Source organism: Metopolophium dirhodum, chromosome 1 (assembly GCF_019925205.1).
Source record: "Metopolophium dirhodum isolate CAU chromosome 1, ASM1992520v1, whole genome shotgun sequence".
In the NCBI taxonomy this organism is placed as follows: domain Eukaryota; kingdom Metazoa; phylum Arthropoda; class Insecta; order Hemiptera; family Aphididae; genus Metopolophium; species Metopolophium dirhodum.
The window spans coordinates 62,399,739-62,415,934 of NC_083560.1; the positions used below are offsets into that span (position 1 = coordinate 62,399,739).

The 16,196-nt window shown below is 28.8% G+C and overlaps 1 protein-coding gene across 1 annotated transcript; it reads left to right on the forward strand.

The window, feature by feature from the left end:
- Window positions 1-2,428: 2,428 nt before the first annotated feature.
- LOC132936175 (uncharacterized) lies at window positions 2,429-13,460 on the forward strand. Its single transcript, XM_061002864.1, has 9 exons — window positions 2,429-2,697; window positions 2,986-3,071; window positions 5,314-5,419; window positions 8,544-8,608; window positions 8,686-8,721; window positions 8,787-8,913; window positions 11,250-11,335; window positions 12,921-12,948; window positions 13,019-13,460. Exons 1-9 carry the CDS (start codon window positions 2,625-2,627, stop codon window positions 13,075-13,077), a joined length of 666 nt encoding a protein of 221 aa, XP_060858847.1. The 5' UTR covers window positions 2,429-2,624; the 3' UTR covers window positions 13,078-13,460.
- Window positions 13,461-16,196: the final 2,736 nt, after the last annotated feature.

The window sequence follows — 16,196 nt, forward strand, 5'->3', positions numbered from 1 at the left end:
GTGAAAAAAAAATAAAAAACAAATGCGTCTGCTAAGAGGTCATCATTATAATATGGAAGTGTTAGTAACAAAGGATAGACAGGAAGTAATGTACTATCGATTTACATCATCATAATATGCACTGGCAACACCATAACTTCATTGTCAGTGTTCAATTATCTAAGTAAAAGTACACTGCAGTGACACAAAATATCAATGTTAAATGATCTGAAGTTAATTTTATGCCTGTCGGTTTTCATTTGATTCGTTACCTAAATAAGCATTTTATTACATTGTGAGTAAAGGTTATACACCATTCAGCATTGTTCATTCAACTTAATCACGAGAGAGTGATATGTATTTTTTATATATATATTTGTAATAATAAAATCTACAAAAAACAGTAAAAAAGGTTTATTGATGACACCAACTCTCGCACAAAAAGTATGCTACGCCGCGGATAAAATGTATAATTGTGTTTTAGTGAAACTCATGATTCATGAATCACAAAAATGTGCATACAACATTTTAATGTAACCATATGACGTGCTATTTTTTGTCACAATAATTATATCATAAACGATTACATACAAGTATACAACAAAGAAGTATAATTTTAATTGAAAAAATACACAGCAATGGTTCCATATTAGTCACAAAGAAAATAATTTTTTCCATATTATCGAGTTGTTATTTACATATATTTGAATTATATATACCTACTGTGGTTATCAGAAAAAACTTTAAGTCGACAGTTTGTGTTTCCCTAAAAATTAATACCAACTTCATCATCCTTGGATTCGTCAATCGGACTGAGCTACAGAAGTGGAAGTAATTTATTTTATTTCATTATTCATTACTATGTATATGTTTAATTATATAAGTTGAATTAAGTACAGTACCAACCTATAAAAGTAATTAGCTTAAATGTATTATTCAAATGATAAACATTATAATCAGATTAACAGTTAATATTTATACAATTTTGTTGCGTTATGTAGGTATAGTATTATAGCCATACAACAGTTTGTATATTTTGAACAAATTATAATAATTATATCAAGAAGTTTAATAATGGTATAAATACAATATGTAAATAATATACATTTCATATATTATTAATTTTAAATGGATACATTGGGAAAGGAAATACCAAATGCACAGAAAACAGTTTCTACATAAAGAAGAATTCGCTGTATATTATTAAACTATAATATTATATTTTAATTTCAATAATTACATTTTGCCAAGTCACAGCAGAGAATTAATAGGAAACGAAATCCAATTGTCATCTTATGTTTGTACTCAATTCCATTTATTGTGTTGTATACCATACATTTCCTAAAAACAACAAAAGGTTCGTCTTACGAATTAGTTAGTCGTTTGGAACACGGTGACTCTCTCGACCGAGCCGTAACGACAATAATCAAGGCATCTGTTGGTATTGAGTCGCTTTCGATGAAATAATATTATACATATAGTCACATAGGAAGAATATATAAAAATAATAATGGTGTTCGAATAGAATGGCTAAGTTTCTGTGACCGTATTTGGACGACTATATTATAAAAATAATATATTATATATAATATAAATATATATAGGTATAATGTATATCTAATTATTAATTAAACGTACTACCGGGACAACATCGAATGTGTGGCCGGGTCCTCCTCTCACCTGTCGTCCTATTTCCGGGGCAACTTTTACGCATGTACGACACGACGATCATAATAGTTGTAATAATAATTAATAAAGTAATAACAGCAATTATTTTCGTGCGTCAGTACAACATAATAATATTACCAGTATGCGCACACACATAAACGATATCATTATATATTATAAATTATCATTATTAAAAAAAAAAAAATCTATAATAATAATAATAATAATAACTTATACTGGCGGCAGACCCAGGTAACCCCTCGAGGAACAACGGTGAACGGCTAACCCACGGCCGAATTTCCCGACCAGCTACTATACAACAATTATTATTATTAGTCTCGGTCGTCTCCGAAATCGCGTTTCACGAAGAATTGATTATTAGGTATTAATATTATTATTTTTTTTTGGTTTTCGTCTCACCGTATAGTAGGAACCTAGTTGTCCGGTCAAACCACGGCGATTAGGTACCCAACTGCGAAACTAGGGCGCGATCTGAGGGTTAGACCGCGCGCGACCGGTTCTGAACAAGTCAACGACCCAGAAGTCTGTGTGGCGGTGGCATCATAACACCGGTGTCGGGTCCGGTGCAGTTTGCGTGTCTGTAGAGATAAATACATTATAATAATATATCTGTATAATAAGTGTATAACACGACAAGATTGGGTCAAGAACGGCGGCGGCGACAGAAAGACGAGTGGAGGGCGTAGGTGGCTGCGGCTGCGGGTCCTGGTGGGGGCGCGGTGAGGCGGATATGCCGTCCCGAGGATCTGCCGGTTCCGACGTGTTCAACTGCAGCCAAATCGCCGCTCAGTCTGCCGTGAGTCTCTCCGTGGATATTTCACCCACGTCCTCAACAAAACAGCTGCAGTATTACTGGACTTGTACCGTGGTATATATAATATAAGTGAGAGATCACCGCGCTACCGCAGTAGTACACAATATTTTTACAGCAACGAACGAGAAAAACGTCGACGAAAATGTCCGTCAACTCAGCGACGATCAAGTGCATCGCGGTGGCCGTCGTTATGCTTCAAATATCCGTCATTTTCGGTGAGCGCACAGATTAATATTATTATAATAATATATTTTATAATGTTAGTCATACATAATAATATTATGGTTTCGGGACTTACGATAATAATAATACGACTATAAAATATTAGTTACCAGTTGTGATGATAATGATAAAATAGCTATAACTCGCGAAGACATCCGTGAATTCTATTCTTCTGGATGACATTTTACGTTTTATATTATTCTTCTATTCTGTTGTCGTTTTATCGTACAATAATAATTATATTATATTGACCGTTATTCGGCGCTTTCGTGTGATTTTAGCGGATGCGGGTCACCACAGACGCGGCAAAGAGCTGTTGGACACCGAAGACAGCGACTTCTTCCGGTGCAAACAAGCCAGCAGGAAGGTAAACCGTTTGCACCATGTGCTTAACGTATACGATCAATATAATGTGATACCACTAAGATGGTATAGATAATAATATATACCTACTAATCGTGTACCTACGATATTATAGTTTATTATACACAGAACCTACGCGACAATATTATTTAAAACATTAAAACCGATCCGTTATAATAATATAATATTCGGAGCTATAACCTATAACCTAACCGCGCTCGTCGACAACAATGTGGCCGGGTTTTCAAAAGAAACGTTAACTTTCGCCAAAATACGACAAAAGCACTTCGTTAAGTGTAACAGATTTCTCTCGAGCGCTTATAATATGTGTATAGTATAATAATACCGTGTACATAATCATTTATTTACGTTACACCGTAAAAATTCGATTACGCATTCTGATAAATGTATTGTCATTTTATAACAACATTGATACAATAAATACAACCACAATCAACCATTGTGATACACATAAAATGTATTGGACGTTTTTGGAAATAATAATTTTAGTCCATCGTCCTAGTTGATTTAATTGAAAAAGTAAAAGTTCTTTTGTTAGAATTGCTATCCCACAATAAAACCGTTAAGTTTTGTTCGAAATAATTCCCTCCGAGTTTGGATCATAATCCATAATTAATGAACTTTTATCCTAGTCGTTCAAATAAAATAATTCATTTTTACAATTAGTTTAAAGTTATTTTATTAGTTTTTATAATATGATATTGTAGTTTTTTAAGATTATTAATTAATAATACATTATAACCTACAGCATTTACTGTCTTTGTTATATAGTATAAGAACACGTAAAAACAATTTTGATAATTACAACACAATTACATAAGTTAAGCTTATGTTGTTATAATTTACTCATATTAAATTAAAGAACTTTGAATGATTGATTAAATAAACAAATAACTGTTCCTATATTTTCTACATTAATAACCTAAAAACAGGTGATAATTAATTAAATTTCAGTGACTACAAATTATAATAGTTACGTATCTGATCTAATTTTACACTAAACTACTCATGTCATAAAAATATACTATTTCAGATTATCTTATATCTATGTAATATAAAATGTAGAGAGCTTCAAAAATGTAATAAAAATCGGAAAAGTATTTATTTAAATGTATAGGTACTTAATCTTAACACAATATGCATATTGTACTTGGATTAATTTCATCAAAATTATATTAAAAAATATAAAATGTAACTTAATTTAAAGTTTTCTTTTGAAAAAAAAATAAGTATTCATTTTATTATTTCAATCGAATATTATTTACTTAGGTAGGTACCTACAAACTTCTGTTACAGCGTAATATCTTATAATTATAAATTTAAATAAGTTCGTTTGAAAGCTAATTAATATTTTTTTGTTTTAATTAAACAAAATATACTTCAATATGTTTTATCCGGTTATAAAGAAGTAAGTTTACATCTGATTGGCATTTTAAATTGTTTATATTGTCTTCTTATCGTAAAATTTATATTATTTATATTTAATACAGAAGTAAATACTTAGGACAAAAACAACAAAATTGGATAATTATTTAAATTTTTAATTAATTCTTATGAAAATCATACACTAAAGACTTGCGAAGTACTCAACGTAAAAAGTTTAGTCTGATATAACTTGGTAAAATATTCGATTGAGTAGTCGATTTTAATTAACTTGTCGAGTACAGTTTGGGTCAATAAGCTTGGTTGAGAAATTAAACAGTAATGCTTGTTTTTCCCTTCAACATGCTACTTAATATGTAATTTCTATGAAAGAGTAGACAAGAATAACGTAATTTTGCTTAACAGGATTTTTTATCAATCCATTAATAGATAATATATTAAAATTATTAAATATATTTTTTTTAAGAATACTCTTTAAAAAAAACGACGATTTTATTTCAGTAGGTATAGTTTATATATTTCAAATTTCAAATATAAACGTTCATGCAATTAAATCATTTTTTTGAGCTTCTATTATTTTTTAACGGTCTGCTGAAATACTCCCAAGTAGCAATGAATTTTTTTTTCAGAAAAATCTAGGTCGGTGGTAGGTTAGGTTGGTTAACGTTTGATTTTGTTAGAAACCACCCCGACGAAAACTTAATGAGATTTTTTGACCACAAACCATTCTCTGACGCAATGTTATAAAAATAGAAGGATTTATAAACTAAAACAAAAACCCTTAGTTTTTAATCAAATCCTGTATATGTACAAAAAAAATATAAAAACTTTTTTTTTTCAAGTCGTGTTGTGGCCCGGAAAACACAATGAAGCGATTTGGCGATAAAGACAAAGTAGCAGCTGACGAGTGTTACGCACAAGTAGCCGAGAAGTTTGCAACGGTTACAGGTAAATTAAATTATGTTCAAAATTGACTCGGTCACTTTAGTATTTAGTGAACAAGTCTATTAAAATTAACATCATGTAGACAATAATGCCCATTGGTCATGCCAATATATTATTATAATATACAATAACATATATAAGAACATTTTATAATCTTTACCATGCTTTAATTTTCGTACCAATTAGGTTAGAATACCCATATATTACAATAATGTTAGGCGTACATCGTATATTTTTTTCAAATATTTTATCACAAACAAGATTTATAAATTTTAAATTCAAATTTATTTTAAGGTGACATCGAATATCGATAATTTTGTAACTAGCCTTAGAATATTATAATTTTCCTATTAATTACCATTTGGTGTTATAAAATAAAACCAATAATATTATTATTTATTTATGAGTATAACGGTATTAAGTATTAACCTAATAATTTCAATAGACCGGTTTCAACAAAAAAATAAACTTGAACATAGGTGTCTAATGCAAGTTTTTATCTTAATAGGGTTTGAATAATTATGAAGGAGAATCTATCGCAAAATATATGACAGTATTATTAGTTTGAATAGTATGGCAAAAGTTAGCTAAATATGTAAATGATATATGCGTTTTTAATAATCTAATCACGTCGCAATAATTCTGAGCTGAAACTTTCTATTTTATGGTTTCTATTCAACTACAAATTATTTGAAGGTTCTGCGTTTCTGACCTCTAAACTTTCTCCTTCACGTTTATAATAAGCGGGCATTCAACTTAACTAATCAAATCAAAACAACAATTTCCGAGAAACATAACGCAAAGATTTACGAGTAATCTAAATAATATAAAAATGAATTTTGAATTTTGTAGGCAGGTAAAACATTTTTGATTTATAAATTATTTATAAACTATGATAATTAGTATTTTTACTTATAATAATAATTTTGATTTATTGATTAATGCCCACCTATAGATTATATAAAAAATGATATTTTTCATCTACATTTTACAATAAAATAAAAAAAGTTAAATTCACGTTGGTCATTAAACGTAAGTAATGCGTACAATATATAATAATATTAAATATACCTACATCATATATCACACGTTTCGTCTTAAAGGTATTTTTAAAAAATGTGAATATTAAAATTAGAATACTGTCTATACCTTTCATTCCAAATGCTAATTTAAAATGAAATACATATGAGACTCAAAATCTTGAATACCCTACTTAAAACACCTTCGGGCTAAGTATTTTGGCTCTTTGGCATTTAACATTTATTTATTTCGCATATCATTTTCCGTCATTTATATACTTACTGGCCAGTATCGTGAATAGATATTAATAAAGTCAAAATGTAAGCCACATCTATTCAATATTATTTTAATTTAATAAATTCAAAACATTCTGATTGGAGGTGACAACAAACATTCAAACTTGTTTAATAATAATTATACAAGTTTGAGTGTCGATCGTGCGCTGTAAAATATTTATCGTCGGCACTTGTCCACACGCGCAAACCAATGCATATTATATGAGATGGCCACTTGTATTTTTCACAAATCCGTTTGGTATGTACAGTAGGTAAGTCTCGAATTAATTAAAAATAAAAAAAGGATCAGTAAAAGGATTTGAATAAAATTATCCCCTTTGTCTAAATTGACAAGTTCGGGATTAAAATCTAGACCATATAGAAGCGCATGTATGTTTCGAACATCATGTTGGTATATATTATCGAAGTAATTTTTCGCTGTGAAATTACTATTGGATAACACGCATGTCATTTTACATTAACAAAAACTAATATTTTCGTCGTTCGGTCAGCTACGTGAAATCTCCAATATACACTAAGTAGGTACATGCAATGTACGATATAATTATACGTGTCCAGATTAATAAATTTTGACTTTCGAGTCTAAGCTTCGGTGTGCCGATGTATTAAGTTGATGATTAATATCTTGTTTTTGAAAATTGGTGCACCATAATAATAATAATAGAACAATATCACGCTGCCGGTAGCCGGTATTATAACCGTACACGAAAATTAATTTGCAGTATATTTTATATGCAAATTCTCGTCGTGAAATTGCATAGGGTTACGACCGTATTATGTTCTAGACATTCAAATTAATATTAACGGTTTTCTTTATTTTATTGAAAGTGCTCGAAGTTTGGTCATACATTTATGATTTGTTCATAATACATGCAAACACAATATGTATTAAAACGTCATGTTCAATAAATATTTTTTGGAAGTAGTATGAATATGGTAAGATTGATAAACACAAGTATCAAAATTAATTAGTGTCAAATTACATTAAATATAAAATTAATAGCTAAAATAATAAGTAGGTATCTTTTAAAAAATATTCTATAGGTATAAAAATAGCTAACTTACAAAGTTACAACAACAACAATAATAATATGTCGTTATTATGATTTTAAGAGTAGGTGACACAAGAAAATTGTAATTCATAATATTATTATCATCCAACAATAGTTATTTATTATTTATTTTAATTATAATTAATTTTGACTTGACAATATGTAGATAGACGTATAGTTGATCCTAGAACAAAAAATGTCATACCTTTCTAAAAAAAACAACTCGCACACGTAGTAACGTAAATCATGATAAATTTAAAATATATATTTAATCCCCCCAACAAAAAAAAAAAAATATTATAATAATATTAAAAAAATATAATTTAATATAATATAATACAATATAATATAAAATATCATTATAAATAAATTGCAACTTAAAAGTGCTTTAAATGATAACATATTAATCATAATCAATTTTTTCTTTTTTTCTTATTAATTCTTATTTAATTTATCTTCTATTAAATGTCCATAAGGTAGCTAATGTTTAATCATATTTTGTCTTGAAGTCACATTTTAACATTTGTTATTTTTGTTTCAACATTTAGTGGTAGTTCAAATGGGAGGTTTAATCATATTAAATAGTTTAAAATAGTTAGACATATTAATTGATGATAGTTTAAAAATAAACCAATACAGTGTAATAAATTATGTATCTAATAAAATAAAATAATTGAAATTAGTTGAACGAAAAATAGTTAAAACTACAATGCTACAAGATGTCTTAATTAAATATTATTCTGTTTGGTGATTTTACAGCTACTACACCCAAACAAGACTTGTTTTCTGCTGAAGCTGTAAAGATTACCAAGAAGAAGCAATTCGTGGGTTTTTTTTTTATTAATTCACTTATTGCACGTGTATTTTAATTGAAATTCAAATTTTTTAATTTTTGTTTCAGTGCCTTCACGAATGTATCGGAAAAAAAAATAATTTGGTATGGAAATTAATAATAAATATAATAATAGAAAAAAAAAACTATGTAATATAAAATTTATTTAGCTCACCGAAGACGGTTCACTGAACAAAACGTTCATAGCTGATTACGCAATGAAGAGCGTCTTCAAAGAACAGTGGCAGAAACAAGTGGGACAAAAGGCCTTGGACAAATGCCTTGAGGAGACCTACAGTAAGTGCACCAACATATTTTATTGTCTGTATGCAATTTTACACGGCAGTGAGCACCGCGCAAAACAATACGCCCGATGACCCGATATTAGACGAGGCCTTTAACCAAATTTTTCAAATAATAACACATGAAAACCATTAATAAAAATTGTATCTATAAGAATATATAGACAAACAAATATCACAACCATAACGTACCGTTGTTACTCGCATGCATGTGTACCAGCATTTTTTACCCCAATTTTTTTCAAAAATATTTATTTTAAAAATGTATTTTCTTCAATGAAAATGGCCTGTTTTGTAAGAAATGTGGTTATTTTCATGACCGTTAATGCTATCATACCATGAACAGTATTGTTAGTTTTAAAAATTAAAAATAGTAGGTACATTTTAATAATACATTTTTGAAACAAAAACATTGCTCCAATGGATTCCATGTGTTAATGGTTCAATATGATTTAGCGAATAACTCAAAATTGAAAGTGTTACTCAAGTATCACACCACCATCCCCCCCCCATATGTGTTTACTGTTTTTGGCGAGACATTCGCAAGTACCTATATATTAACGATGAACTCAACACTCCTAAATTATATTATATCAAAAATATAGCTAGGTGTTTAAATATTGTGTATAAATGAAAATGTATTTTTGGTTCTATCACAAATGCGTTTTAAAGCGAAAATCCATCAATGTTAACGGTCCATACAAAAAAAAAAAAATCAAAAGGTTAAGAAATGCTGTTATTCATGTGCGGGCACTTTCTATATACTTAGCAAAACGATTGCCACATTATAAGTTGCTTTGTAATATGAGCCATGTGCAAACGGGCAAACTCCCCATTATGATTAACGGTGTTTGTTATAACACACCGATAGCACACCGGAAGTCCCTCAAAACCGGTATTATGTACATTTTTCTTAGCTTGGGGATTTTTAAATTATTACCATCATAATTAGTTCGCATATGAAATATGAAATATGAAATATGACATATGAAATCTCTGACCAGCTTCAAAACATCACAGTGTGAACGCGAATATTTTTTACTCTAGTTTTTTTTTTTATTGTTTGTCATGTTTATTTTTTTTTTTTTTTTATTAAGAGTAAAGCTTCAACAGCTGAGGTTATTAGCCTGGTTGGGTTTTGTACTTTAGTGTTGTCAGTAGAGGGAGGAACACGTGTGTGTTGGGTTTGGCAGATTTTTGATTGGGCACCCGTAGGTATCTGCCATGCCCGGGTGGGGGACGGCGGCACTTGATTCTCCGGACACCGTGACTTGCCCGAAGAAAAATGCCGTTCCTGGCCGAGAATCGAACCCGGATCGGCTGCGTCGCAGCCGACGCCTTAGTCCGCTCGGCCACTCCCGTCCCCATCATGTTTATTATGGCATTATTATATCGATACTATAATTTTTAATAACCAAAATATATTCCACTGTAATAAGCAATATTAATTCGTTGGTTTTAACTATAGACGGCGTTATTTAGGTACTACGAGCCTTATATTTAAAATAAACATTATCCAAAATTCTAATAAATTGTAATACTATATTATTGACACACGGGAACAAATAAAAAATGAGTGTACTATATACTTATACATTTTAAGAACTATAATATCAAGTAGTAAATTGCAATATTAAAATGAGTAACCTGTAGTAGTTTGAATGATGTTATAAATTAATATAGTATACAATCATACAATTTACATAAAAATTATTTTTTGGAATAACATGATGTAGGTACTGCAAAATTAAAATATATGACGGTTCATTTGTATTTATTATTGCAAATTCAATAATGAAATTAGTTGGAAAACATAATAATATAATAATAATAATAATAATAAACAACATTATAAATGAAAACATCGATTTATATACAATATTCCATTTATTTGTTGTGCCATTTTCTGTATTTGACGATGAAATTAGATTGTATGATGGCTTCAGCATAATGTACACGACTAGCATAATATTTGTATTATTACATTAATCCATAAACATACACAAATGAATACTACAGCAAAACCCCTTTTCTATTTACCTATAGCTCTTTGATTTGAATTAAATTAAAAAAAAAATGTAGCATGCAAACTTTTGACTCGAATTAATTTTTCAAATTGTTAATTCAATCGAATCTCTGCAACCGACTGATCACGCTATCGCGTTATCGATTAATCGCTTTAATACTTTCAACCGAATAACAATGTATACGTCATAAAATACTAACATAATAATATTACAATGCACCTACAACATGACCTTTACTATATTAGCATGCACACGAAACTGTCCATTGTTCAATATTATTGTGACATCAAACGATTTGTTTCAGTACCGTGGCCAGCAGAAGATAAAGAAAACGTGTGCAATCCAGTATACGTACAATTCCAACACTGTCTATGGTTGCAATACGAATCGGTAAGTTCAAAACACTGTTGTTTATTTTAGGATTTTTTTTTTTACACTCAAGTACATATTATTAATTACTAATTCGTTCCTGTAATATAGTGACCACGTTTTAGACAACAATTTTTCACACATACTAATGATAACAACTTAACAACTCATCTATAGAATTTAATATTCAACACAAAACCAATATATTTCAAGCGTACGATTCAGTTTGATATGTACTCGCATTGCATCAGTACACTCTTTTCAACCTTAAACTTTTAAGCTACATACTTTGTGTTCATTTTGTAACGTGCATTTTTTACTCCAATTTCTATTTCGTGCTTTTAGCTTTGCAACATTTTATTGTACTACAGAAAAATATATACGTTCTGTTTCAAAAGTTTGTGCCGATTCTTTATTCGAACTACAGCATCATTTGTGTGAAGTATAAGTACCAACCAGTCAATACCACCTAGGTACTCCTTTTGATAGGTTAGACTGTTATAAAATCAAACGAGCGTGTTACATAAAGAAAAGTCACAAATGTATTTGCATTTTAAAATATAATATGTACTCTGCTTAATATTATAAAACATTCATTAGAAACCCATATTATATTTATGAAAAAAATATAAACTTAAAAAAATAATTGGCTGTCGGTACATAATATTGCCTATGTGCTTATTGATGTATATTATAATAATTGTTTTATCTATAGTGATGATTTTGTTTAACATTTGCATCATATTCTGTGTACAATTATCTAAGAGTAAAATATTTTACTGTAGTATCTTCATAATTTAAAGACTAATAAAACTCAAGGTAGGTTAACATGATTTTTTGTCAGTATTTGTAGTGTATTATATTGATTGGAACTTTTGACGAAGTAATTTAATGGTCGTATTAGGGATTAACGTTAATGACTTTAATAAGTTGAGTGATCACAACAAGATAATAATATTTTGGGAACTGTAAAATGAAATTCTTTTAAAGTTCTTGGCTTAAATTAGGGTGAAACAAATCTTATTGTTTATTGTATGATCAATGATCAAGATAACAATACATAGTTTTGTGTTAATATTTATATTTATTAGATTCATAAATAACACAACAAATATTATTCATCAGTGTGTTATTATGCTATAAATTTGAATTAAATATTTTTGATTGAGTTATAAATAAAAAATACTTTCTCATTTGTAAAAAAAAAAAAAATCTACAAATAAGGTAATGAATAATAGTGTATTTATTTAATTCAACTAGTTTCTTAAGAACTAAAAATACATTTTTAATATTTGGATAATACTGACATACTTATTTGGCCATTAAATACACATAAATAATAATTATGTTACACAAATTTCCTCATTAAAAGTTGCCCCGTACTACTAATAATAATTAATAACTGTACATAACTATGCGTATGAAGCATACAACTTACAAGTGATTACTTGGCTACCATTTAGTTTATTTTACATAATAATATGCTCGTAGGTTAAATTTATTGATAATTTAAGGCACGACACTTCAATTTATAATAATTACAATTAAATTAATATTCATTTTAGTATGTGCAATACGTAATACACGATTGTTTCTTTTTTTTCAGAACTGTCCAGCCAACAAGATTAAAATCAGTAAATATATTAATTAATTTAATTGTTTAGTACTCTAATAAGATAATAATAATAATTTATTTTATTCTAGCCAAAAAATGTGAGAAGACGAGAAACCGGTACAGGATGCAAAAATCGACATCAAACTAATGATCTGCAACTTAATGATATTACTGCTCTGATTGACTTCCGAATACATAAAATATATTACACACGTTTTCAGTCAGTTCGTTGAAATTCAAATCTATCGTTTAGCTTTATTATTATTATTTTGAAGCAAGTACTTTTGGAGGTTTTCAAAAAAAAATAATTAACTGTACGGAGTTATGATCCCACCATCGTATTTTTTTATTATATTTTATTGTTTTTTTTAATTATTATACCCATAAAAAAATCCTGTCATTTTTATATGAACTGTATTGAGGTATTTATATATATTATTATATTATATTGTATTATAATGTCACTGTCACACATATACATTATGTACACTATTATCATTATTATTTAAATATATTATAATTTATAACTTAGATGGCTTCTTATTTTTATGAGCAACGTTTGAATGGTTTTAATGCATGGATATTTATATAGAAAGAAGAAATAAAATTGTTTCACCTAAATACGACTATTGAAAGGGATGATGTGAATAATTACATTTTATTCTACTGTTATAGTAAAGAGATTTTTGCTTTCTCATAATAATTTATAGTTATTAGACTGTTGATAATTTTTATGGGGGGGAGGGGGGCAGCTAAATCAGAACACACTAGAAAATTAATTTAAAAAAAGAAATATTTTACAGAATAATGACAAATATATTTACATATATTTTGTCCATATATTAAAATATAAAATATTATACTGCCTGTTGTAATAGTTAACAAGTACTATCGTATTATATTAAAGTATTTCTAGTGATATTTGGAGTGCCCATAATCTATATTATAATATATAAAAATGGAGCGTGAAAAATCTATAGGATCAATCGAAAACGGCTGGGCCGATTTTGATGAAAACTTTTTGTGAGTGTTTGAGTGGTTCCTTAGATATTGTTTATATTCACAATTGGATCAGGTAAGTCCAACCCAAGGAAGTGCTCAAACAGGAATTTTAAGATTCACGTTGGAAATTGTTGTTTATAAATGATTGCTATTGGTAATAGGAGAAATAATTATTAGAAATTAGTATTTATTATTTTATTGGTTGCCATTGATTATAGAGTGTATCAGGCACAATCATGCATCAAATCGAATTTTCACACATTGCCTACAAAGATAGTTGAGTTGCACTTATAGCCGCTCATTGGCGTGTCTACAATCCACCACAGGTGGATCGCCTACTTGATATGCTTTCGCACATTGTCCACGATCTAACATAGTCGGATTGCCTACCAGGGTGTCTGAGTTGCACTTACTGCAACAAGTTACACCCAAAAAGAGTTGAACAATCACAATTTTTTTAAGAATTTTCATTTTTTATGGGCAATGAAGTGCACGGGGTTAACTTGTTTATTTATATTAATATTTAACATATTTTCTTCAAAAATAAAAGTTTTAAAAATTCAATTATTGCAGTACAAAATTATTGTATATACTATTAATCCTCCAAATAATATTTTTGTTCCATCATTTGACTCGATTGGTTTTTGTTAATTGATCAAGTTTATCGGATGAGCTTAAATAAATGTTATAAAATATATACGACGTGTTATAATCGTTATAATATATTTGATTGATTTACTTATTTTATATATCAAGATGCAAATAATACATTTGAGATTAAATAATTTTCAACATACTTGTGGAAAAATTTATGACGACAAAATGGCAATAAAAAAGAGAGGTCAGTTTCTGGAGTGGTAATTTCCGTAACCTACCTATTCGACATCGAGCATAGTTTTGGACTTATCGCGTTCAAATGAGACGTATACAAATATCTTCGGCTTGCGCTGTTCCACTCTACCAGTATCCAATTAAACACCATAAAACCGAATACCAAAAAAAAAAAATATATATATAAATAAAAACAAAAACGGGGAAAAGTTTAACGATGTCTGTGGCAGTCGTAATGGACGTTTGAAAAGCGCTAATATGCGTTCCGAATCGTCGTCGTTATCATTATCCTTATTATTTTGATCATCATCGTAATTATATTACTTTATTATCTAGATCTTAATTGTAATTATTATTATTATCATGACCATTATTGCTATCATTATTATTATTATTATTATTACTATTCTGATAACTAATTGTATAATATTATGTTTGATGTCCACCGTGCATAGTCAATGTACTGTACAGTGTACCTACTGGGCTTACGTGTCAAAGTAAAAAGTTCTATACGAGTTATCCGTTTTATTATCACATATGAAAAAACTTACATTATTTTAGTTGGTCTCAGAATATTACAAGAATATTAAATTTTTTAGTCAATTAGCTTGGACATTTATGCAACACTGTTATTTATTTATCAACTTATATGGTAAGATTATAATATTATTATATAACTATTGTTATGATCTGTTATATTTATTACTGTTTTACTATTTATGTTTTAAGTTTATCATATTATCATCTTAGTCATTGTAACTTTAATAGCCGTTTGGAGTTTATATTCTAACTAGCTGACCCTGTGCAGTTTGTTGCCCTTAAAAATGACAACCCTTTAAAAAATTGTGATACTTCAAATCCTTTTGGATGTACCTCGCAGTAAGTGCAATTCAGCCACGCTGGTAGGCAATCCGACCACGTCGGATCACGGACAATGTGCGACATCATATCAAGTAGATATGTATATCTAATATATAAAAATGTCGTGTCTCAGTATTCATTATTGAACTCCTCCGAAACGGCTTGACCGAAACTAAATAACATTTCAATTATTAATAGGTGTATAAATCTCTAATGAAATGGATCAAGTATGATAGAGAAAATTGTAATAAACATTTACCAGACTTAATGGAATACTTTCGGTTATCAATTGTTTCCCAGCAATTTGTTGAATGTACTGTTGATAAAGAACCACTTTTGAAGTTAAATAACAATTGTAACTACATAATATTTTTATATTTGATTTTCTTAGTTTTTCAAAATATATTATGTTGGTAGGTAAAAAATATTTAGATGAAGATTATGATGTTCATACAGTCCTTGGTACTCAGTTAGAAGCATTAAATTTTACTTGCTGGCAGTACGTTTTAATTATGAGAAAAAGAGCTAAACACCATCTTCCTCTTTTGTTTAACATAATCACAAATCAGTGGA